The following is a 24,681-nucleotide window of genomic DNA, read 5'->3' on the forward strand; positions in this document are numbered from 1 at the left end:
TAAACAGAGCAGTGAGAACTCCTCCCAGCTCTAGTAGTGACATCATCACAGGGGTGGAGAAACAGAGCTGTGAGAACGTCCCAAAGCTCTGGTAGTGACAGGTTTCTTCTACACGTTCCCAATGTTGGTCTTACTGGTCGACTCACTTGGGTATGAATACAGCTTTTTCTTCACTTCTACCCACAAGTGTTGCATTGGGTTGAGGTTTGGAGACTGTGGGGCCAATCCAGCTCCTCTACTCCATTGTCATCGAACGATTTCTTCGCAAATCTCGACGTATGCTTCAGGTCGTTGTCCTGCTGGAACACTATGTTGTTCTTTTCATACACATAGTACTCGAGTGTATGACGTAACTAGTCTTGTAGGATACTCACATGAAACTCATCATTGAGACCACCATCGATCCAGGTCAAGTCCAACGCTTTTGGCTGCAAAACAACCCTATATCATCAGGCTTCCTCCACCGGACTTGACAGTTCCCTCAATTTCTAGATCTGTTACCCCCATTACCCTCGTTTCTCCCAGACCCATTTGCACCCATCAGAGCCCAGTCTATTGGCCTTCGTCTCATCGCTTCAAATCACCCATTTCCAATCTTCTACTGTTCTTACTTTTTTTGCAAACTCAAGCGGACCCTTCTTATGATTATATTGAAGTTGAGGCTTCTTCACCTTTTTTTCGGGTCACCATTCCAGACTTGTGTAATGTGCATTGCACGGACGTCTGTGATCTCACTATAACGAAGCATACGAGCCGCCTCCACTGCTGTGTTTGTTGCACCAGAACTGATAGACCTTGTGAGGAGCCAATTTGTTAACTCTGATATTTTGCCTGGACGTCCACCTCTTGGCTTTGGAATGGGTGGACAGACTTCATTTCGTATTCTTCCAACTGTCATGGTGCTCACATCTCGGTTTTCTTCTCTGAGATACCGCTATTAATGAGCTGGATGATGCGGTTTCTCTTTTTTTTGGGAAATCTTCTTCATGGCTACCCCTGGATTCATAACAGTGACCTTTCACTTGGGAATCAACCTAATAAAACACTGAGCTATCAGGGAATGTGAGGACAGGTGGTAATGTGTAGTCTACAAGAAGAAAGAGATTGTTCCACCACCAGGAGCAGAACAGTAACAATGCAGATACATGAGAAGAATCTGCAGAACTAATCATATGCTGAATAGCTGCAAGTCTAATGTATGTGTGAGATAGCCAAGATGCTTGTCTCCAAAATGATGGGAGTCTCACGTTCCAAGCTGTAGTAGATGGTGTGATATGGAGTCTGAAAGTCAAAATGAAGGTAAAACAATGTCCTCATTAAGATGCAACGCGTTCACCACCTTGGGCAAGAAAGAGACGGCCGGCCAAAGGACTACTTTGTACTGATGTGCCACAAGGAAAGGATATTTACAAGAAAATGCAGCAAGGTCTGAAACCCTATGAATGGATTTGATGGCCTACATAATGTTACCTTGTAGGAAATAATGTGTAGCCAAAGTTGCGTAGTACAGTACTATTGCAGAAGAAGAAAGAAACTGAACCTTTAGAGTCGGAAACAGGTCAGTATTGATAACACAATACTTTTTATTTACAGTCGACGCGTTTCAGGGGCGGAGAGCCCCCTTCATCAGGACAATATACAACATAAAACAGCATTCACATGGAGCGGTTATTTAAACTCAAAAAGGGCGCGTGAGACCAAGCAGAGGTGGAGCGAGGGGAGGGGAAGGGGGCGGGGGGTGGGCGTGTGGCACAGACAATTGAAAGACGTCATCAGGCATTCAATTCTTTACGGACCCATTTTGTAGTGGACCTGGTTTCTTTTAGAAGATGATTATAATCTAAAGTGCTTTGAGATATGGCAGTGCTGAAGTGATTGAATTGACCGCATTTTTGGATGCTTGCAAGTCTCCTACTAATGCTTTTTTTTTAAAAACAATGATCGGGCAGCGGGTGGTGTAAAACAGGGTGGTTACATTAATTTATTCTATTCTATGTTCTGATTAAAAAGAGTTAGAAGATGGAATAAAAATTATATATATAAAAAATAAATACTCAAATAAAAATTGATAAAAATTAAGGAAAAAGTAGTAAATAGATAAAAATAAATGAATGATAATAAGATTAAAGTAGAATAGAAAAATAGGGTAGAAGGAAACCCTTGGAGATTATCCTCTTAGAATCCAAAAGGTGGTGACTATCGATACAATGTAGTGATGTATTTTTTATTTATTATTTTATGAAATTGTATCGATTAGTTCTCATAGACATAGTTTCATAAATATGGCTAGCAAAGTTGTTTGGGCAGTGATGTAGAACTACAGACGTGTGTTACATAAGCTTGGTATTGGCAATTGAACACTGAGGCAAAACATAAGCCCGGTCTCCTACACCATCAGAAAAGGACATAAATGTAGGAACCTAAAATATTATAAAATATTCTGTTATTACGTAAAAATCATTAGTTTTTCTTGGTGGGTTGTCCTTTTTTTGGGGGAATATCACTAGATGTTAGTTACTTCGAAAAATGTTAAAAAAAAAGGGCTCCAGATTACTCTAAAAGATGGTCTCGTTTATTTCGTTCAACCCTTGTGGCGCAAGGCTATCTAATTGGTACATCCAGTAGACTTCTCGTCGCTGTAGGGTACTAAACCGATTATATGGGTTTTCTGGTATGTAGTCAATTGGTGCGATCTTGATTGGGTGTTTTTCTTTCTCCGGTGTGGAGGCACAATGTCTGGAGAGGCTATGTTTTTGGAAATGTTTTTGAATATTGTGCCCATGCTGGTCTAGCCTACAGTGTAACTCCCGAGTGGTGCGGCCTACATATTGAAGCCCGCAGCTACACTCGATTAGGTAAATTATATAGCTGGATTGGCATGTCAAGTGATGCTTTATCGCAAAGGTGGTCCCATTTTTATTGGACGAGAAGTAGGTACATTGGGGCGGACCTGGTCCTATGGCGGCGCTACATTGACGATGTAATATTTATTTGGAGGAAGGGAGACACAGATTTATTTGAATTCTTGGAAGGGATTAATAAGAACGATTTGAACTTAGTTTTCACATCCAATATTAAGGAGGAAACAGAATTTTTGGATATATTAATAAAAAGAGAGGAGGACCGTTATGTATGCAGCACATACCAAAAACCATCTGCCAAGAACGGTTTTATTCTCTTTAATAGCTGCCACCTACCCAGGTGGTTACTAAATGTTCCTCTGGGCCAATTCCGGAGGATTAAAAGGAATTGTACGAACTTGGACAGATTTGAGGAAGAGGCAGCCAAGATGAAACTCCAATTTTTTCCAAGATGGATATCAAGATGATCCTTCCTTTTAATAGCAATTATAAAAAAATTAAGAACATTATTAGCAAACACTGGTATCATATATTAAGTGACAAAGTAATAGGTCCACAATTACCTAACCCACCCAAAATAGTATACACTAAGGCCCCAAGTTTGAAACTTAGAGTAGCCCCGTCGGTAAAAGAAAAAAGAACCGCAACAAATCTAGGCTCTTTTTTGAATTTGAAAGGGTTCTTTAAATGTGGGAGGTGAATGGGATGTAGGATGAGCCTACAAGAAAGAAAGATGGATACAATACACTCAGCACATAACTCTTTTACTTGGGAGATTAGTGATTGCCTCACGTGTAACTCATCTGGGGTTATTTATCCGATACAGTGCCCTTGCAAGCGCCAGTACATTGGCAGAACAAAAAGATTGCTAAAAACTAGGATCAGCGAACATATTTCGAACATCAAAAAGGGATATGTGAAACATTCACTCTCTAAGCACTACGATGAGGTACATGGCAGGGACCCGTCCAAATTATTTTTTGTAGCGCTAGAAAAAATTAACAAACACTGGAGAGGGGGTGATTTTATTAAGAGGATGTCCAGAGCTGAATCGAAACATATATATGAATTTGGCTGCTTACTGCCAGCAGGCCTGAATTCAGATCTGGAGATTTTTGATTTTCTATAGGGCGGTGTTCCAGTCTCTGATGGAGGATCCCATGTTTTGCCGTTTCTTGGCACTGGGATCCCCCCTCGGAGTAGGGATCACCACCCGCAACATCTGAACCCCACTATCTGTCCCGATTCTCCCTATCAATTTACAGTCACAGATTTATCAAAATGGGAATAAAGATTTCTCAGCCAAGGGATCATAAGGGAATTCTAATCACAATGAAGATTTATATGTATTTATATTCTTAATATATTTTTAAAGATTTTATGTATTAAAATGTGATTTTTTAACCAGTTTTACTTTGAAATGTAATATGGCATAACTTTGTAATGTGCTGGGTGTGTTATTAGAGAAAACGCATCTGAGTTGAAAAACCGCAACTGAACCGCATGATAACCGCATTGGTGAAATTTTGCTAAAATGAATCCAGGATCCGGAGTTTTTGGATCACCTAATGGACTATAAAAAGGTGGAGAGGTATGAGTGGCGCTTCAACCACTGAGGAAGGGTTGTAGACGCCCCGAAACACGTCTGGTGTTAAGGAGAGAAGTGCCCACCTAATCTCTTGGATCTCCATTGCATGGCCATGCGATAAGAATTCAAAAAAAAAGGAGAAACATCTTCATAAAGACCGCTCTACTATACAACTACGGATATTATCAAGGTATCATCACTGCCTGTTGAATCCCGCGATAGTGTGACGTCATCAGTACGAGACGGCTGACGCGAGACGCCGAAGCAGCCGGCGCAGCTCGCCTCTCGTGGAGGACTCTGAGACGCGGTAGCGGGAACGAACATCAGGAATCAGGTAGGAACCTTTAGCTCCGAGTTGGATACAAGTAGTTTCAATATACTACTCCGACATTGAATCCACTATACTGACATAGACTGTTTGGAAACCGTCCGTTACAATTACCCTTTGGATACGGTTATCTGAGAAGCGGCAATATAAGGTTTATAGGTGGCCTTTGCTCATTTATTTGGACACTTTCCGACATAGTTCGTGGTACCACGAGTACCAGGAGTTTATTCTAGCAATTTAAGTGTTATAACTGTTTGCTGAACTGTGTTATTCACCCCTTGCCAGTTTATTTATACATTGGTACCAATTATTTTTTAGTCTATTTTAGTGATTTTACATGTATGTGATTGGATCCAACAGGTCCTAATAAATATACTATTGTTCCTGATATCCTGTGGTCCGAGTGTTGTGAGTGCTCACTCCCCTTTTTCTATTTATTGGTTATAACCTTACAGCATAGGCACCGACTTTTTCCACACTTGTAGCTGCCTATTTTTTTAGGGGGTAAGGATGGGCCAACCGAACTGGGTTTTTTATGTTGTTTCGGCTTGCTAGGGGCAAGGAGGTTCTTGATCGTCGGGGCTCTCCTGTAGATCATTCTGGGCTTGGGGGGTAAATGTTTGGCAAGGTATGGATCCTGTAATAGGATATGCCAATATTTTGAAAAGATTGTGCGTATATTGTTGTTGGATGTATTAAACTGTGTGACAAAGTTTATATTCATTTCTGTATGTCTACCTTGTCTGTTTGTGGGCTGTAGACAAATTTCCTGTGTGTCGGTGATAGTTCTACCGTAGGCGTTTTTTTATACGTTTCCTCGGGTAGCCTTTCTCGATAAACCGTTTTTTTGAGGATTTTTGCCTGATTTTTAAAATCACTATCAAGGGTACAGTTTCGTCGGATCCGTTTATATTGGCTATATGGGATGTTTTCCAACCATTTTTTGTTATGAAAACTTGAAAAATTAATATAACTATTTGTGTCAATAGATTTAAAATATGTTTTGGTGGCCAATTGGTTATTTTTGGTGGAGATAATATCAAAAAATTTGATCTCGCTTCTACTGTATTTCAGGGTGAAATTAATTCCCCAACCTGTGTTGCTTATATTGTTACAGAATTGTAAAGCAGTGTTTTCGTCCCCATCCAATATGATAAAGATATCATCAATATACCTTTTGTAGTAAACGAGTTGTTGGGTACGGGATGCGGTATTTTGGATGTGTAGCCTTTCAAATTCCCCCATAAAAAGATTTGCAAAGGATGGCGCCACTTTCGTCCCCATTGCGGTACCCCTGCGTTGATGGTATGTTACGCTATTGTAGATAACAAAATTGTTCTCCAAAATGAAGCGGAGACTATCTATAAGAAAAATTACTTGGGGTGGTTTCGGAGTGGGATCTCCCTCTAGGATGGTTTTTATACACTGTATGCCCAAATCGTGTTCAATGTTGGAATATAGGGCTGTGACGTCCATGGTGAATAGTGCATATGACTCTTTCCAAGTGATGTCCTTTAATTCACGGATTAGCTGACTGGAATCGTGGAGGTAGCTGGGTAATGTACGTACATAGGGCTGTAAAAATAGATCTAGGTAATGTGAAAGGTTGCTTGTGGCGCATTTTGTGTTTGACACAATTGGTCTGCCAGGCGGGTGTGTTCCATTTTTGTGTATTTTTGGGAGGTGATAAAAATAGGGGGTGCAGGGGGCTCTAAGTATTAAGAAGTTTTTTTATTTATATAATTTCTATCATGGGTATCCTTTATTATTTTTGTGAGATCTTTATTTATACCTGGAAAGGGATTTATTGACACTTTTTCGTAGTAAACTGTATTGTTGAGGATATTTAATGCCTCCTTCTCATAATCAACAAAGTCTTGGATAACTATCCCACCCCCTTTGTCTGCTGGGCGAACAATTATGTTTGCACTAAGTTTTTTTAGGGCATTTTTTTCGAGTTTACTAAGATTTTCTTTTCTATTTGCCATGATTGGTACAGAGGTCATTGTTTTGATAACAGAGGATATAAAGGTCAAAAAAAGTAGGGATGTGATGTCCCTGACTTTGGAGGGGGAAAAAGTTAGACTTTGGTCTAACATTTTGATGTGGGAATGTGGATAATTCCATCTCTATTGGTTGCTCTATTTTATTCTTGGGAGGAAGTTTGATATTTTCAACCTCAAAGTGCCTTTTTATTGTAAGATTTCGCCTGAATTTTTGTATATCCAGGAACAACTCAAAAGGGTTAACAGTATTAAATGGGCAGAAGGATAATCCTTTCTCAAGGACCTTGGTTTCTGTTGCAGTAAGTGTATGAGAAGAGAGATTGAAGATTTTTATAGTAGAAGTGGATTCAGATTTGATTGTCTCTAATATCGGGACGATTTTCCTTTTTTGGATACCTTCCCTGCTAGGGCTGAAATAATTACTCGATTAAATCGAGTAATTCGACACAAAAAAATCCTCGATGCAAATTCTTTGCATCGAAGATTCGTTTGTGTCATGTGACCATGGAGCGAGAGTGAAGCGCTTGCTATTACTCCCGCTGCGCTCGGATTACTCACCTTTCCAGCAGGCGGCCTCCGGCCACTTCACAGCATGTCCATGGTCCAGGGCTGCACTGACCTCCTGACGTACGCACGCCGTGACCTGACGCGCTGTGTGACGTCAGGCGCAGAGCAGCGCGGAACGATGGAGTGTCGGTGGCGCCCCTGCTGGAAAGGTAAGTTGATGAAACCGAGGGGGTGGGGGCGTGACTAAGGCCAGGCACCCGGAGTGCACAGCGTCATAGCAACCAATGACGCTGTGCAATCCGGGTGTCAGGAGGAGCAAGGCAGCAGAGACTATGGCACAAGGGGGAGAGTAAAGCTGAAGGCACAAGGGGGGAGAGCTGATGGCATTGGGGTGGGGGGGAAATGAAGGCACTGAGGGAATGGAGCTGATGGCAATGGTAGGTGGAAGAGAGCTGGTGGCACTGGGTGGAAGAGAGCTGGTGGCACTGGGTGGAAGAGAGCTGGTGGCACTGGGTGGAAGAGAGCTGGTGGCACTGGGTGGAAGAGAGCTGGTGGCACTGGGTGGAAGAGAGCTGGTGGCACGGGGGAAAGCTGATAGCACTGGGGGAACGGAGCTGATGGCACTGGGTGGAACTACCGCACTTGGGCTGATCGCACAGGTGGGAACGAAGGGTGTTGGGGACTGGTGGCAGGAGGTCTTATGAATTTTTTAAAAAGGAAAACAGTCTATTAATTCATTTTTTCTTATTAGATTACTCGATTAAATCGTAAAAAATAATCTATAGAATACTCGATTACTAAAATAATAGTTTACTGCAGCCCTATTCCCTACAGCCTCGTGTTCGAGTTTCCTTTTTCCAGGGATTGGTTTGAAATACTGTGTGATCTGGTGAGCGATTTTTTGGGAGTGTAGGGGGGGGGGCTGTAACGGACTGACAGGGGGTGGGGTGATTTTGACATGGCCTAAAAAAGGTACTAGCGCAGAACGACCAGAATGGGAGTTGTCAATGGGGATAACATGATTGTTAGCTTTAGTTGCTAATGGAGGTGTATGATGGAGTGGCGAGATTACAGAGTAGAGATATCTCTGGGGGGACCATCTATGAGGGATGTAGATATGCCAGGGGTGGGGATGGGTGAGAGAAGGTCAGTGCGGTTGATGGCAGGGGGAAGGGGGGCGGACAGAGGCACCAGGGGCTCAAGAGTGAAACTATCATTGGAGACCTCTAGGAGATTGGCTGGTTCCTGGGTGGGGGGAATCCATCGGTGGAAGTCGGGATCGATTTTTGTGTTCAAAATATTTGGTTTTGAGTGCCCTAAATTTCTCTAAGAAATGGTCGCTGGCGGTGTTTTCTGTATCAGTGGGGTGTATAGGCTGAGCGATATCTGGGGTGGGGATAGGTTCCAGCGTGATGTTAGACGATACGTTGCTGCTGGATGCACCGGAGTAAGGAGAAGGTAGGGGATCGGCATCTATACTGAGAAGTGCCAATCGCTGGGAATGGAGATGTGTTTAGTGTTCGATTGATCAAGACTGCTGAAAGGGCTTGTACCAGCCAAGGGATTAGCTGCTTTGGCCGAAGCTTTATGGGTAACGTGGTTGGAGTGGCGTGGATACGTCCTCACTTCTCACTTTGTTGGTTAGAAGCATTATTCTTCTTATAGCGGTTGTTGATGAAAGACCGCGATCTGGTGTTGGCATACCGTACTGGTCCCTGATGGTGTGCGAGTCTGTCCCTTTTGGTCCCCAGTAGTGGACAGGTGATGGGTATCGCGCTCTACACTTTTGCTTATTCGATATTTATTTGGTTCTTTGACTGTTCTGTCCCTCTGTAATTTATTAGATTTATTGGCTATGATGTTAGAGAGGTTATGATTGATGACAGAAAAATCGGGGTGACGGGAAAAACTGCGCAGGGAAAGGATATTTTTTTCAATGTCTTTGGTGTAAGTATCTGCGAGTTCTTCTCTTTTATCCAGGATGATTTTGATCCAACCAGCTGCACATCGATCCAGATAACCGTTCCACTCATGGGTGAAAACTGGATCCTCTGGGAAGGTTGATTCGTAAACCCCTGGGTGATATCTTTTCTTGTAAATATATTTTCAGAAACATGATATCTACGGAGTGCAATAGTTCGCTCTTGAAATTATCCTCAAGTTCTTTAAAAAGCTCAAGCACCCTATTAGTGTCTATAGGAGGGTGACCTGTTGTATTCTTATTCAGGGTGTCCAATTGAGAAGTAGTCAAGTTTGATTTCTTAGTAGGATAGCGAGACACCAGGGATTGGCGCTGCTGTAGTCGCTGAGGAAAGTATTCCATCTTGGTTCTTTGTCTATTCCGAACTTTGTCTCGTATCAGATAAAATGAAACCACCAGACAATAGGCTGCAGATCCTCCAGAACTAGCTAGACAATAAAACAATGTAGATACAGACATATGATGGGAGTGATACCTTTACTGGCCAACCAGTGTTCAGTGCATGGAAGTGATGAAGGTGCACGTTAGGGTTAGGCTCACCTAAACCCACCTTTAGTCCTTGAACCAATGACCGGAATGCAGACATTAGCCTAAGTTCCCAAGTATTTCTATCCTTTCCAATTCTAAAAATTCCCTTAAAACCTTCTAGTTGTGCATGGAGTGTCCTGGTCCAGAGAAATTATTTCCTGCAGTTGTATTAACCTTGTAATTATTTGTGTACGTGTGTAACCTCATCCTGGATAGCCGGACAGTCTCCCCAAAGTATCAGGGACCACAATGCAGGATGCACATGGAAAATGTGATGTTATAGGTCTGTTAGATGTTGGCTATATGGACTGTGTTTGTCCATAAGAGTGGCGCCACAACAGAGGCGCCACAACAGAGGCGCACACAGTGGCGCCACAACAGAGGCGCACACAGTGGCGCCACAACAGAGGCGCACACAGTGGCGCCACAACAGAGGCGCACACAGTGGCGCCACAACAGAGGCGCACACAGTGGCGCCACAACAGAGGCGCACACAGTGGCGCCACAACAGAGGCGCACACAGTGGCGCCACAACAGAGGCGCACACAGTGGCGCCACAACAGAGGCGCACACAGTGGCGCCACAACAGAGGCGCACACAGTGGCGCCACAACAGAGGCGCACACAGTGGCGCCACAACAGAGGCGCACACAGTGGCGCCACAACAGAGGCGCACACAGTGGCGCCACAACAGAGGCGCACACAGTGGCGCCACAACAGAGGCGCACACAGTGGCGCCACAACAGAGGCGCACACAGTGGCGCCACAACAGAGGCGCACACAGTGGCGCCACAACAGAGGCGCACACAGTGGCGCCACAACAGAGGCGCACACAGTGGCGCCACAACAGAGGCGCACACAGTGGCGCCACAACAGAGCCGCACACAGTGCCGCCACAACAGAGCCACACACAGTGCCGCCACAACAGAGCCACACACAGTGCCGCCACAACAGAGCCACACACAGTGCCGCCACAACAGAGCCACACACAGTGCAGCCACAACAGAGCCACACACAGTGCAGCCACAACAGAGCCACACACAGTGCCGCCATAACAGAGCCACACACAGTGCCGCCATAACAGAGCCACACACAGTGCCGCCATAACAGAGCCACACACAGTGCCGCCATAACAGAGCCACACACAGTGCAGCCACAACAGAGCCACACACAGTGCCTCCACAACAGAGCCACACACAGTGCCTCCACAACAGAGCCACACACAGTGCAGCCATAACAGAGCCGCACACAGTGCAGCCACAACAGAGCCACACACAGTGCAGCCATAACAGAGCCACACACAGTGCAGCCATAACAGAGCCACACACAGTGCAGCCATAACAGAGCCACACACAGTGCAGCCATAACAGAGCCACACACAGTGCCTCCACAACAGAGCCACATACAGTGCAGCCATAACAGAGCCACACACAGTGCAGCCATAACAGAGCCACACACAGTGCAGCCATAACAGAGCCACACACAGTGCCTCCACAACAGAGCCACACACAGTGCAGCCATAACAGAGCCACACACAGTGCAGCCATAACAGAGCCACACACAGTGCAGCCATAACAGAGCCACACACAGTGCAGCCATAACAGAGCCACACACAGTGCCTCCATAACAGAGCCACACACAGTGCCTCCACAACAGAGCCACACACAGTGCCTCCACAACAGAGCCACACACAGTGCAGCCATAACAGAGCCCTTTTTGGTTGTTGATTTTCATTTGTATATTCGGATAATCCACTGGCCATCTGCTCGGCCTGTCCAATATAAGGAGTCTTGACATCCAGGCTGCTGTGTGTATATATATATATATATGTATAGTCAGTCACAGTCATGGTGCCGCTACCTCCTCCTGTCCCGGTCACTACGGCGCTGCCTTCCTCCGCCTCCCATCCAGAACAGACCTGCTGGCCACCCCTATCTTCTTACCCAGCCGTGCAACGTCAGCGCTTTCACAGTCTTGCATCCCCCGCACAGTGACCGATCAGCGGCCTTTCTCAGTCATCGCCCTCTACTGGCCGACCTCTGGGAGGATGGAGCTTCTCAATCGGACGCTATGGCCTCCAGTAAGTATTGCTGTGCTGCCCTCGGTGCTCACATTGTGCAGGGAAAGCTTGAGGCGTATTCGCATAGTGGCGCTTGTACTGGCGTTACTGCGTCCTCTGAAAGAAGGAGGCAATGTGCAGCACCGCTCAACTAATCCTCCAAGTAAGGCCTCATGCACACCAACATATTTTGTTTCCATGTCCGTTCAGTTTTTTTTTGCGGATAGGATGCGGACCCATTCATTTCAATGGGTCCGCAAAAAATGCTGACAGCACACCGTGTATTATCCGCATCCGTATGTCCGTTCCGTAGCCCAGCAAAAAAATAGAGCATGTCCTATTCTTGTCTGTTTTGCGGACAAAGATGGGCATTATTACAATGGATCTGCAAAATAACGGATGCCATACGGACGTCATCCATTTTACATTCGTGTGCATGTAGCCTAAATCAGAACACGGGAAAACTGGAGGAACCGGAGGCTCTGAATGATACAAGGGGCATTACATAAATACCACTTATTGAGCACTAGAATACGTTCTCCGCATCTTCACCACCTGGATCCTCAAGACTGCCACAGGGTATGCCGCAAATCTCCGAGACTTGCACATATACAATAAACGGGGGGCCCTCGACCTGCCGTATTCCAGGCGAAGAATGAATGGCTATGTGGCCTTACCAGGGTCTTCTAGTCACACCCCAAGCTCATGGAGGCCGTCTCTTAAGGATGGGGCGCGGTGCTCGCTTTCATATACTGTGTCCAGACCCCACCCGAACCCTTCCCTCTTATTCTGACATTAGAGGTGGTTGTCTTATTAGGACACATTACGAGTCATGTTAAATCTAGAGCTGAATGGCCACTTTAGGGAGCCCCATCTAGTAGCACATTGGCCTCCTTTAGCCTTCAAAAACACAGAAATATAGTGGCAATTCTGGAGGAGCTGCTCCACCCCTAACACTGTAGCGTGTTTTTCATTGGGGGAGCAGCAACGCATGTGGACCGCAGCAATCGACTATCCCCAGCAAAATATGCATACAATGGAGGATGTCGGCGCGGTCCACATGCACCACAAAGGCATCCTACACAAAACGGAGCATCGTGCGGATGACAATATAATGATATAAATCACAGAAAGAATGCACCAAACGGATATGCCACTGACTATACTGGCTAGTCATAAATGCAGATATTAAAAGCTGAGACTTTCGCCAATATATTCCTGTCAGGAAAATATCGGAGCCCATCATGCACCACGTCACGGTCACTCAGCATGGCAGAGGGTCCTACCACTACGCTAACTATGGTGTGAACAGGGTCTGAAGGTGATGTAATCCAGCTCACAGCCAGGCTTCCACACAACCGCCTAGCAGGACAACTAGTGCAATGTGAACAAAGCCAGACTGTGAGCCACACCCATATCAGACCGTGTGATGGAGGTTTCCAGGTGCTCAGACCTTGTTCACACCATAGTTAGAGCAGTGGTAGGACCCTCTGCCATGCTGAGTGACCGTGACGTGGTGCATGATGGGCTCCGATATTTTCCTGACAGGAATATATTGGCGAAAGTCTCAGCTTTTAATATCTGCATTTATGACTAGCCAGTATAGTCAGTGGCATATCCGTTTGGTGCATTTTTTTATGTGATTTATATCCTTTAGCCTTCAGGACAATTCAGCAATTATGGTGGCATAGTTTCCACCATGAGTTAAAACCGTTCTTCAACTTGCACTTCCTCCCAGAAATGTTGCATAGGATAAGATCTAGGGACAGTGAAGTCCAAGGAAACAAGAAAAACTTGCTGTCACATTCCCGGAACCAATCCATGGACATTCAACCCTTGTGGTATGGAGCACGGTCCTCCTGCTGAAGGGTAAACAGCTGCTGTGAAAGGATGACCATGGTCCACCACTACGCCTAGGTCACCCTGTCCACACGTCCCTCCTCTGGATCCATCTGACCAGGCCATGCTCTCCACTGCTCAGTGATCCTAGATTTGCTCTCTTGCGTTTACACCTCCCTTAGGCTGTAATGGCGCTGGTCGCCTGCTGTTACCACCGGCGGGCATGTTAGTTGGGGCACCAGCCCGTATTCGGCCAGAACGATTCCTGTCCCAGACTTCTGTGGAGGCACGTGTAATTTCTGATGGTGAAAGGGTGGGTGTCTGTAATGAAGTGGTCCGTCACTGCACAGGTACTCATGTATGACCTACCCTTAGGAGCGGCCATATACATGAGATCTCCACCCACTGGAAGCAGAAGGCTCTGTGCACAGTGAGGAGGTCGTGTCTGAACGGGAGCCACAGTGGATGGAGCCTGCTAGGGGCCCCAGATCACCAAAGATCTGATACTGCTAGCCTGTCCTGAGCATCAATACCTAAGCCCTAAATGACCGAGCAGCACACGGCCTGAATACCGGTGGAGATGGAACGCACAATAAAACGGGCGCCTTTTAGCGCCTTTTTTTTTTACTCTTATGCCTAGAGGCGTGGCTTAGCTGGAAAATGCTGTGATGTCATAATATGGGAGTGGCCTAAGATGTCCCTCCACACAGCTTCACAATTACCACACACCAGGAGACGTGCACTTACCTCACCAGAAGTCCTCCACACAGCTTCACAATTACCACACACCACGAGACGTGCACTTACCTCACCAGAAGTCCTCCACACAGCTTCACAATTACCACACACCAGGTGACGTGCACTTACCTCACCAGAAGTCCTCCACACAGCTTCACAATTACCACACACCACGAGACGTGCACTTACCTCACCAGAAGTCCTCCACACAGCTTCACAATTACCACACACCAGGTGACGTGCACTTACCTCACCAGAAGTCCTCCACACAGCTTCACAATTACCACACACCACGAGACGTGCACTTACCTCACCAGAAGTCCTCCACACAGCTTCACAATTACCACACACCAGGTGACGTGCACTTACCTCACCAGAAGTCCTCCACACAGCTTCACAATTACCACACACCAGGTGACGTGCACTTACCTCACCAGAAGTCCTCCACACAGCTTCACAATTACCACACACCAGGTGACGTGCACTTACCTCACCAGGAGTCCTCCACACAGCTTCACAATTACCACACACCAGGAGACGTGCACTTACCTCACCAGGAGTCCTCCACACAGCTTCACAATTACCACACGACGTGCACTTACCTCACCAGAAGTCCTCCACACAGCTTCACAATTACCACACACCAGGAGACGTGCACTTACCTCACCAGAAGTCCTCCACACAGCTTCACAATTACCACACACCCCACGAGACGTGCACTTACCTCACCAGGAGTCCTCCACACAGCTTCACAATTACCACACGACGTGCACTTACCTCACCAGGAGTCCTCCACACAGCTTCACAATTACCACACACCAGGAGACGTGCACTTACCTCACCAGGAGTCCTCCACACAGCTTCACAATTACCACACACCACGAGACGTGCACTTACCTCACCAGGAGTCCTCCACACAGCTTCACAATTACCACACACCACGAGACGTGCACTTACCTCACCAGGAGTCCTCCACACAGCTTCACAATTACCACACGACGTGCACTTACCTCACCAGGAGTCCTCCACACAGCTTCACAATTACCACACACCACGAGACGTGCACTTACCTCACCAGGAGTCCTCCACACAGCTTCACAATTACCACACGACGTGCACTTACCTCACCAGAAGTCCTCCACACAGCTTCACAATTACCACACACCAGGAGACGTGCACTTACCTCACCAGGAGTCCTCCACACAGCTTCACAATTACCACACACCAGGAGACGTGCACTTACCTCACCAGGAGTCCTCCACACAGCTTCACAATTACCACACACCACGAGACGTGCACTTACCTCACCAGGAAGTCCTCCACACAGCTTCACAATTACCACACGACGTGCACTTACCTCACCAGGAGTCCTCCACACAACTTCACAATTACCACACAACGTGCACTTACCTCACCAGAAGTCCTCCACACAGCTTCACAATTACCACACACCACGAGACGTGCACTTACCTCACCAGAAGTCCTCCACACAGCTTCACAATTACCACACACCAGGTGACGTGCACTTACCTGGCGGCTGACACCGGGGCCCCTGCCTCTATCTCCAGTGAACAGGCCGATAACAAGGAGAACACAAGTGACGTCCTGGCAGATGCTGCTTCCTCGCCAGAAAAGGACCTCTGATGATGTCACGCCCATGTGACCGGAGTGGGCGGGGCCAGTCTGGCTGGTGAGGACCAGAAGCCCTTCAGTAGCAGGTAGTGATGGGAAGTTCGGATCTTCGGTTCACTTGCTGAGTCACTGACTGCTGAGAGCTGACTCGCAAGTGAACCGAAGGCTCTAGGTGCCGGTGCGCATGCGCAGATGCTATCCATTCGATTCACTTGCTGCTGCAGACTCAGTCGGCTCTTCAGCTCTCTATGAGTGAGTCAGAATCAGGAAGAGAGATTGATTATAGTGAAGGGAAGCTGAGGCTGACGCCGGACAGGAGTCAGGAGTTGTCACTGTGGTGGGCATTGTTACCCACAGTGACAACAGTCTGACACTGACATGTCCAGGGATAGAGCGCACGACCCCCCTGCACGCACAGTACACTCAGCGGCGGCATCACTACCAGCAGAGGGCGGGGCGCAGTGAGGGGCGGTTATCAGCCGAGCAGCGAGGCCCTGATAGACGGAAGAGAGATGTTAGCCCCGCCCCCGGCTCAGCGAATGGATGGATGCAAGCCCTGCCCCTCCTCCCCCCGGCTCATCTGAATGGATGGATGTGAGTTCTGCTCCGCCCCCTGGTTTAGCAGAATGGATGGCTATGAGCCCAACCCCTCCTGCTGCTCCGCCCTCCGACTCAGCTCTATGAATGGATGTGAGCCCCTCCTTTCTTGCTGCTCCGCCCCCGGCTTGGATGGAGTATGTGAGCCACGCCTCTCCTGAATGGATGGATGTGAGCCCCGCCTCTCCTGTTGCTCCACTGAATGGATGGATGAGAGCCCTGCCCCTCCTCCCCCCGGCTCATCTGAATGGATGGATGTGAGTTCTGCTCCGCCCCCTGGTTTAGCAGAATGGATGGCTATGAGCCCAACCCCTCCTGCTGCTCCGCCCTCCGACTCAGCTCTATGAATGGATGTGAGCCCCTCCTTTCTTGCTGCTCCGCCCTGGCTCTGCTGAATGGATGGATGTGAGCCCCTCCCTTCTTGCTGCTCCGCCCTGGCTCTGCTGAATGGATGGATGTGAGCCCCGCCCCTCTATTTGCTCCGCCCCCGGCTCAGCTGGATGGATGTGAGGCTGCCAATTGGAATAAGTGGAGACACCACGTGACCCTCTCCTCCAGTAGATCGGCGCGCAGTCAGCAGCAGCTCATTTGCATGGCCCGTGTATAAATACCGCTGCGGTGGCAGGAGGAGAACAGACGAGATTTTGTCTTCCGTCAGAATGCCCGAGCCAGCCAAGTCCGCCCCAGCGCCCAAGAAGGGCTCCAAGAAAGCCGTCACCAAGGTCCAGAAGAAGGACGGCAAGAAGCGGAGGAAGAGCAGGAAGGAGAGCTATGCCATCTACGTCTACAAGGTGCTGAAGCAGGTCCACCCCGACACCGGCATCTCCTCCAAGGCCATGGGCATCATGAACTCCTTCGTCAACGACATCTTCGAGCGCATCGCAGGGGAAGCCTCCCGCCTGGCTCACTACAACAAGCGCTCCACCATCACCTCCCGGGAGATCCAGACCGCCGTGCGCCTGCTGCTGCCCGGAGAGCTGGCCAAGCACGCCGTCTCCGAGGGCACCAAGGCCGTCACCAAGTACACCAGCGCCAAGTGAGCGCCGCCCCCGCTCTCCGGACCCAAAGGCTCTTCTCAGAGCCCCCACCCTGTCTCCAGCGGAGCTGCTCCCGTGTCTCCCCGTTGTTCTCACAGTGGCTGCGGTTTTCCTCCCTGTCAGCTAGATGAGATGCGGTAACGCTATCGGAAGTTACAATACAAGCTCCCCTCATCCTCCTCCATGCCCGATCACTACTCCCATCATCCTTCTCAGTGTGGCGCTCCCTGGGGAGAGGCTGTGCGGCCGCTCAGTGCAGGACAGGAGGACGAGGCTCCTACGGGCACATAACGGCTGCGGGGTCCAGAGCTCTGCTATTGGCTGGGAGAGCTCAGGATCTCGTCCCTCATTTGAATTTCCCGCCTATAGTTGAGCTGCTGATTTACAGGAGGAGCCGGTCATGTGACCTGTACCAGCGCCGCTCATTGGCGGGACGGATTAACCCCTCAGTCTCCGAGCACAGCTCGTCTCGTAGCTGCGGTGGAGAACACCCGGGGCTCGGGATTTACAGATTATTGGGGGGTTTCTGTAATGTAGACCTCCGGCTGTACTGAGCACAGGGCGCCGCTGATCTCCTGATGGGCGGGCGGTGTTAACCCCTCAGTGGAATTGTAGCTCCTCCTCCCCGGGAAGATGTGGGCGGCTCTGAGAAGAGCCTTTGTGCTGTGAGGACGGAGGCGGCGGCAGCATTAACCCCCGAAGCCGTAGAGAGTGCGGCCCTGGCGCTTGAGCGCGTAGACCACGTCCATGGCGGTGACGGTCTTCCTCTTGGCGTGCTCGGTGTAGGTGACGGCGTCCCGGATGACGTTCTCCAGGAAGACTTTCAGCACCCCGCGAGTCTCCTCATAGATGAGGCCGGAGATGCGCTTGACGCCTCCCCTGCGAGCTAGGCGGCGGATGGCAGGCTTGGTGATGCCCTGGATGTTATCACGGAGCACCTTCCTGTGCCGCTTGGCGCCGCCTTTCCCGAGCCCTTTCCCTCCTTTACCGCGACCAGACATCTTCTAGGTGTGAGGAGCAGAGAGCAGTGACTGCTCAGCCCAGAGCCCTCCTTTATATGGAGCATGGGCGGACCTGAAAGAGAACTGGGGGCGGGGCTGTTCCTGAACTCCAGGCCCCGCCCTCCAGCTCTGATTGGCTGAGCTCAGAAGTGCTGGTGGTTTTCATTTTCCAGCCTCCATGTTACCAGCCTGTAAATTACATCATATCCTTCGCATTAAAATAAAGTCTCTATATTATATTATCAACCTCAACATTATATTACAGCCTCTATACTACCAGCCTCCACATTCTATTACAGCCTCTGCATTACATTATAGCCTCCACCTTACATTACAGCCTCCACATTACATCTATGTTTCTATTACAGCCTCCTTACTACCAGCCTCCACATTCTATTACAGCCTCTGCATTACATTATAGCCTCCACCTTATATTACAGTCTCCATATTACATCTATGTTTCTATTACAGCCTCCATATTACATTACAGCCTCCACATTATATTACAGCCTCCATATTACCAGCCTCTACATTACATTACAGCCTCCATACTACCAGCCTCTACATTACATTACAGCCTTCATATTACCAGCCTCTGCATTACATTACAGCCTCCATATTACCAGCCTCCATATTATATTATCAACCTCAACAACATATTAAAGCCTCTACATTAGATTATAGCCTCCACATTATTTTACAGCCTAAATATTACCAGCCTCCATGTTATATTACAGCCTCTGTATTAACAACCTCTACATTACAGTCTCCATGTTAAATTACCGGCCTCCACATTATATTACAGACTCCATATTACCGGCCTCTACATTACATCACGGCCTAAACATTACATCACAGCCGCCACATTATATGACAGCCTCCATACTACCAGCCTCCACATTACATCACAGCCTTAATATTACCAGCCTCTGCATTACATTACAGACTCCAAATTGTATTACAGCCTCCACATTACATTGCAGACTCCATATTACCGTCCTCTACATTACATCACAGCCTAAACATTATGTTACAGCCTCCATATATTCAGCCTCCAGATTACATCACAGCCTCCATATAACTAGCCTCTACATTACAGCCTCCATACTACCAGCTTCCACATTACATTACAGCCTCTATATTTCATTACTGGCCTACACATTATATTACTGCTTCCATATTACCGGCCTCTTCATTACAGTCTCCATATTATGTTACATTACTGGCCTCGACATATTACAGCCTCTGTATTACCGGCCTCTACATTACATCACATCACAGCTTAAACATTATGTTACAGCCTCCATATTTTCAGCCTCCACATTACATCACAGCCTCCACATTAATTGACAACCTCCATATTACCAGCCTGTAAATTACATTATATCCTCTGCATTATATTAACGCCTCTATATTATATTATTAACCTCAACATTATATTACAGCCTCCTTATTTACAGCCTCCACATTACATTATAGACTTCATACTATATTACAGCCTACACATGATATTACAGCATTCATCTTACAGACTCCACATTATATAACAGCCTCCATATTACCGGCCTCCACATTATATTACAACCTCCACATTACATTACAAATTGTCCACATTATATAACAGCCTCCACATTATAATTACAGCCTCAATATTATATTACAGCCTTCATATTACATTACAGCCTCTATATTATATTACAGCCTCCACATAATATTACAGACTCCATATTACCAGGCCCCACAATATATTAAAGCCTTCACATTACCAGCCTCCACATTATTACAGCCTCCACAACATGTTACAGCCTCCATATTATCAAGCTCCACATGATATTACAGCCTCCATATTACCAGGCTTCACAAGATATTACAGCCTCCCTATTACCAGTCTCCACATTACATTATAGCCTCCATATTATATTACAGCCTTCACATTACATTACAGCCTCCAAATTATATTACAGCCTCCACATTACATTATAGCCTCCATGTTATATTATAGTCTTCACATTACATTATAGCCTCCATATTATATTACAGCCTACACGGTATATAACAGCCTCCATATTATATTACTGCTTCCACATTATATTACAGCATCCAAATTACATTACAGCCTCCACATTACATTATAGCCTCCATATTATATTACAGCCTACACGTTATATTACAGCCTCCACATTACGGCCTCCATATTATATTACAGCTTCCACATTATATAACAGCCTCCATATTACCGGCCTCCACATTATATTACAACCTCCACATTACATTACAAATTGTCCACATTATATAACAGCCTCCACATTATAATTACAGCCTCAATATTATATTACAGCCTTCATATTACATTACAGCCTCTATATTATATTACAGCCTCCACATAATATTACAGACTCCATATTACCAGGCCCCACAATATATTAAAGCCTTCACATTACCAGCCTCCACATTATTACAGCCTCCACAACATGTTACAGCCTCCATATTATCAAGCTCCACATGATATTACAGCCTCCATATTACCAGGCTTCACAAGATATTACAGCCTCCCTATTACCAGTCTCCACATTACATTATAGCCTCCATATTATATTACAGCCTTCACATTACATTACAGCCTCCAAATTATATTACAGCCTCCACATTACATTATAGCCTCCATGTTATATTATAGTCTTCACATTACATTATAGCCTCCATATTATATTACAGCCTACACGGTATATAACAGCCTCCATATTATATTACTGCTTCCACATTATATTACAGCATCCAAATTACATTACAGCCTCCACATTACATTATAGCCTCCATATTATATTACAGCCTACACGTTATATTACAGCCTCCACATTACGGCCTCCATATTATATTACAGCTTCCACATTATATTACAGCCTCCATATTATATTACAGCTTCCACATTATATTACAGCCTCCATATTACCAGGCTCCACATTATATTACAGCCTCCACATTACATTATAGCCTCCATATTACATTATAGCCTTCATATTATATTACAGCCTCCACTTTACATTATAGCCTCCATATTATATTACAGCTTCCACATTATATTACAGCCTCCATATTACATTATAGCCTCCATATTACCAGTCTCCACATGATATTACAGCTTCCACATTACATTACAGCCTTCACATTACATTATAGCCTCCATATTATATTACAGCCTCCATATTACCAGGCTCTACATTATATTACAGCCTCCATATTACCAGTCTTCACATGATATTACAGCCTCCACATAATATTACAGCGTCCATATTACCAGCCTCCACATGATATTACAGCATTCATCTTACAGAGTCCACATTATATAACAGCCTCCATATTACCGGCCTCCACATTATATTACAACCTCCACATTACATTACAGCCTCCACATTATAATTACAGCCTCAATATTATATTACAGCCTTCATATTACATTACAGCCTCTATATTATATTACAGCCTCCACATAATATTACAGACTCCATATTACCAGGCCCCACATGATATTACAGCCTCCATATTATATTATAGCCTTCACATTACATTATAGCCTCCATATTATATTACAGCCTCCACATTACAGCCTCCATATTACAGCCTACAGATTTCAGCCTTCACACTATAGTACAGCCTCCATATTACAGCCTCCACATGATATTACAGCCTATAGATTTCAGCCTTCACACTATAGTACAGCCTCCATATTACCAGGCGGTCCTCATTAAGGTCTTACTGGGGGGGCTGTTGTGTGTGTGGGGGGGTTGGGGGGGGATAGAAGCATCACCAGCATCATATGCATCAACTTCCATCTATAATGAGCAGCTTTCTTCAGCCGCCCTCTGAAGAAACCGCCCAGCTCCAGCAGCAGGACATCCAGCAGAACCTGAACCAGCAGGCGGTGACATACTTGGACTGCACCCTGTAACCCATGATCCAAGATCTCCTGGACTTCTGGGCATGCAAACTTCATGTGTGGCCCCAACTGGGCGAGTTTTCCATGGACATGCTTTCCTGCCCGGCCAGAGCGGGTGCTCGGTGCGGCGGGGGGCACAGATACCCCTGAGAGAACTCGCTTTTCCTTCCAAAATGTTTAGTGACAAATAGAGTTGAGCGGACACCTGGATGTTCGAGTTCGGCCGAACTTCACAAAAAAGCTCGAGTTCGGGACCCGAACTTGACCCCGAACCCAAACCCCATTGAAGTCGATGGGGACAATGAATGCCACCAGCAGCGCGTCTACCAGCGTGCGCTTGTACTCGCGCATCTTACGATCACGCTCCAGTGAGGGGACAAACCACCTCCGGACCGCCTAACGCAGATTCGCGTTCCGGAGGTGGCAGCCCTGCGCACAGTCACTCATATATGCGTCATCTCGCGTGAGCCAGGATTTCCTGTGAATGCGCGCACACAGGCGCGTACGCTCACAGGAACGGAAGGTAAGAGAGTTGATCTCCAGCCTGCTAGCGGCGATCGTTCGCTGGCAGGCTGGAGATGTGTTTTTTTTAACCCCTAACAGGTATATTAGACGCTGTTTTGATAACAGCGTCTAATATACCTGCTACCTGGTCCTCTGGTGGCCCCCTTTGTTTGGATCGACCACCAGAGGACACAGGTAGCTCAGTAATAAGTAGCACCAAACACCACTACTCTACACTACACCCCCCCCCCGTCACTTATTAACCCCTTATTAGCCCCTGATCACCCCATATAGACTCCCTGATCACCCCCCTGTCATTGATCACCCCCCTGTAAAGCTCCATTCAGATGTCCGCATGATTTTTACGGATACACTGATAGATGGATCGGATCCGCGAAACGCATACGGACATCTGAATGAAGCCTTACAGGGGCGTGATCAATGACTGTGGTGATCACCCCATATAGACTCCCTGATCACCCCCCTGTCATTGATCACACCCCCTGTCAGGCTGCATTCAGATGTCCGTATGATTTTTACGGATCCACGGATACATGGATCGGATCCGCAAAACACGTACGGACATCTGAATGGAGCCTTAGAGGGGCGTGATCAATGACAGGGGGGTGATCACCCCATATAGACTCCCTGATCACCCCCCTGTCATTGATTACCCCCCTGTCATTGATCACCCCCCTGTCATTGATCACCCCCCTGTCATTGATCACCCCCCCTGTCATTGATCACCCCCCTGTCATTGATCACGACCCCTGTCATTGATCACCCCCCTGTCATTGATCACCCCCCCTGTCATTGATCACCCCCCTGTCATTGATCACCCCTCTGTAAGGCTCCATTCAGACATTTTTTTGGCCCAAGTTAGCGGAAATTATATTTTTTTCTTACAAAGTCTCATATTCCACTAACTTGTGTCAAAAAATAAAATCTCACATGAACTCCCCATACCCCTCACGGAATCCAAATGCGTAAATTTTTTTAGACATTTATATTCCAGACTTCTTCTCACGCTTTAGGGCCCCTAGAATGACAGGGCAGTATAAATACCCCACATGTGACCCCATTTCGGAAAGAAGACACCCCAAGGTATTCCGTGAGGGGCATATTGAGTCCATGAAAGATTGAAATTTTTGTCCCAAGTTAGCGGAAAGGGAGACTTTGTGAGAAAAAAATAAATAAAATCAATTTCCGCTAACTTGTGACAAAAAATAAAAAATTCTAGGAACTCGCCATGCCCCTCATTGAATACCTTGGGGTGTCTTCTTTCCAAAATGGGGTCACATGTGGGGTATTTATACTGCCCTGGCATTCTAGGGGCTCTAAAGCGTGAGAAGAAGTCTGGGATCCAAATGTCTAAAAATGCCCTCATAAAAGGAATGTGGGCCCCTTTGCGCATCTAGGCTGCAAAAAAGTGTCACACATCTGGTATCCCCGTATTCAGGAGAAGTTGGGGAATGTGTTTTGGGGTGTCATTTTACATATACCCATGCTGGGTGAGAGAAATATCTTGGCAAAAGACAACTT

The 24,681-nt window shown here is 46.8% G+C and overlaps 2 protein-coding genes across 2 annotated transcripts in view; one reads left to right on the top strand and one right to left on the bottom strand.

The window, feature by feature from the left end:
* The window catches only part of LOC121008774 (oocyte zinc finger protein XlCOF7.1-like), a 132,912-nt gene extending 119,194 nt beyond the window's left edge, over positions 1-13,718 (bottom strand). Inside the window, exon 1 of the mRNA XM_040441469.1 lies at positions 13,656-13,718. The gene's annotated coding sequence lies outside the window, so the exon portion shown is untranslated. The remainder of the gene's footprint in view (positions 1-13,655) is intronic.
* A 3,482-nt stretch (positions 13,719-17,200) lies between these two features.
* LOC121007937 (histone H2B 1.1) lies at positions 17,201-17,780 on the top strand. Its single transcript, XM_040440205.1, has one exon. It carries the CDS (start codon positions 17,323-17,325, stop codon positions 17,701-17,703), a length of 381 nt encoding a protein of 126 aa, XP_040296139.1. The 5' UTR covers positions 17,201-17,322; the 3' UTR covers positions 17,704-17,780.
* Positions 17,781-24,681: the final 6,901 nt, after the last annotated feature.

Source organism: Bufo bufo, chromosome 7 (assembly GCF_905171765.1).
Source record: "Bufo bufo chromosome 7, aBufBuf1.1, whole genome shotgun sequence".
NCBI lineage: Eukaryota > Metazoa > Chordata > Amphibia > Anura > Bufonidae > Bufo > Bufo bufo.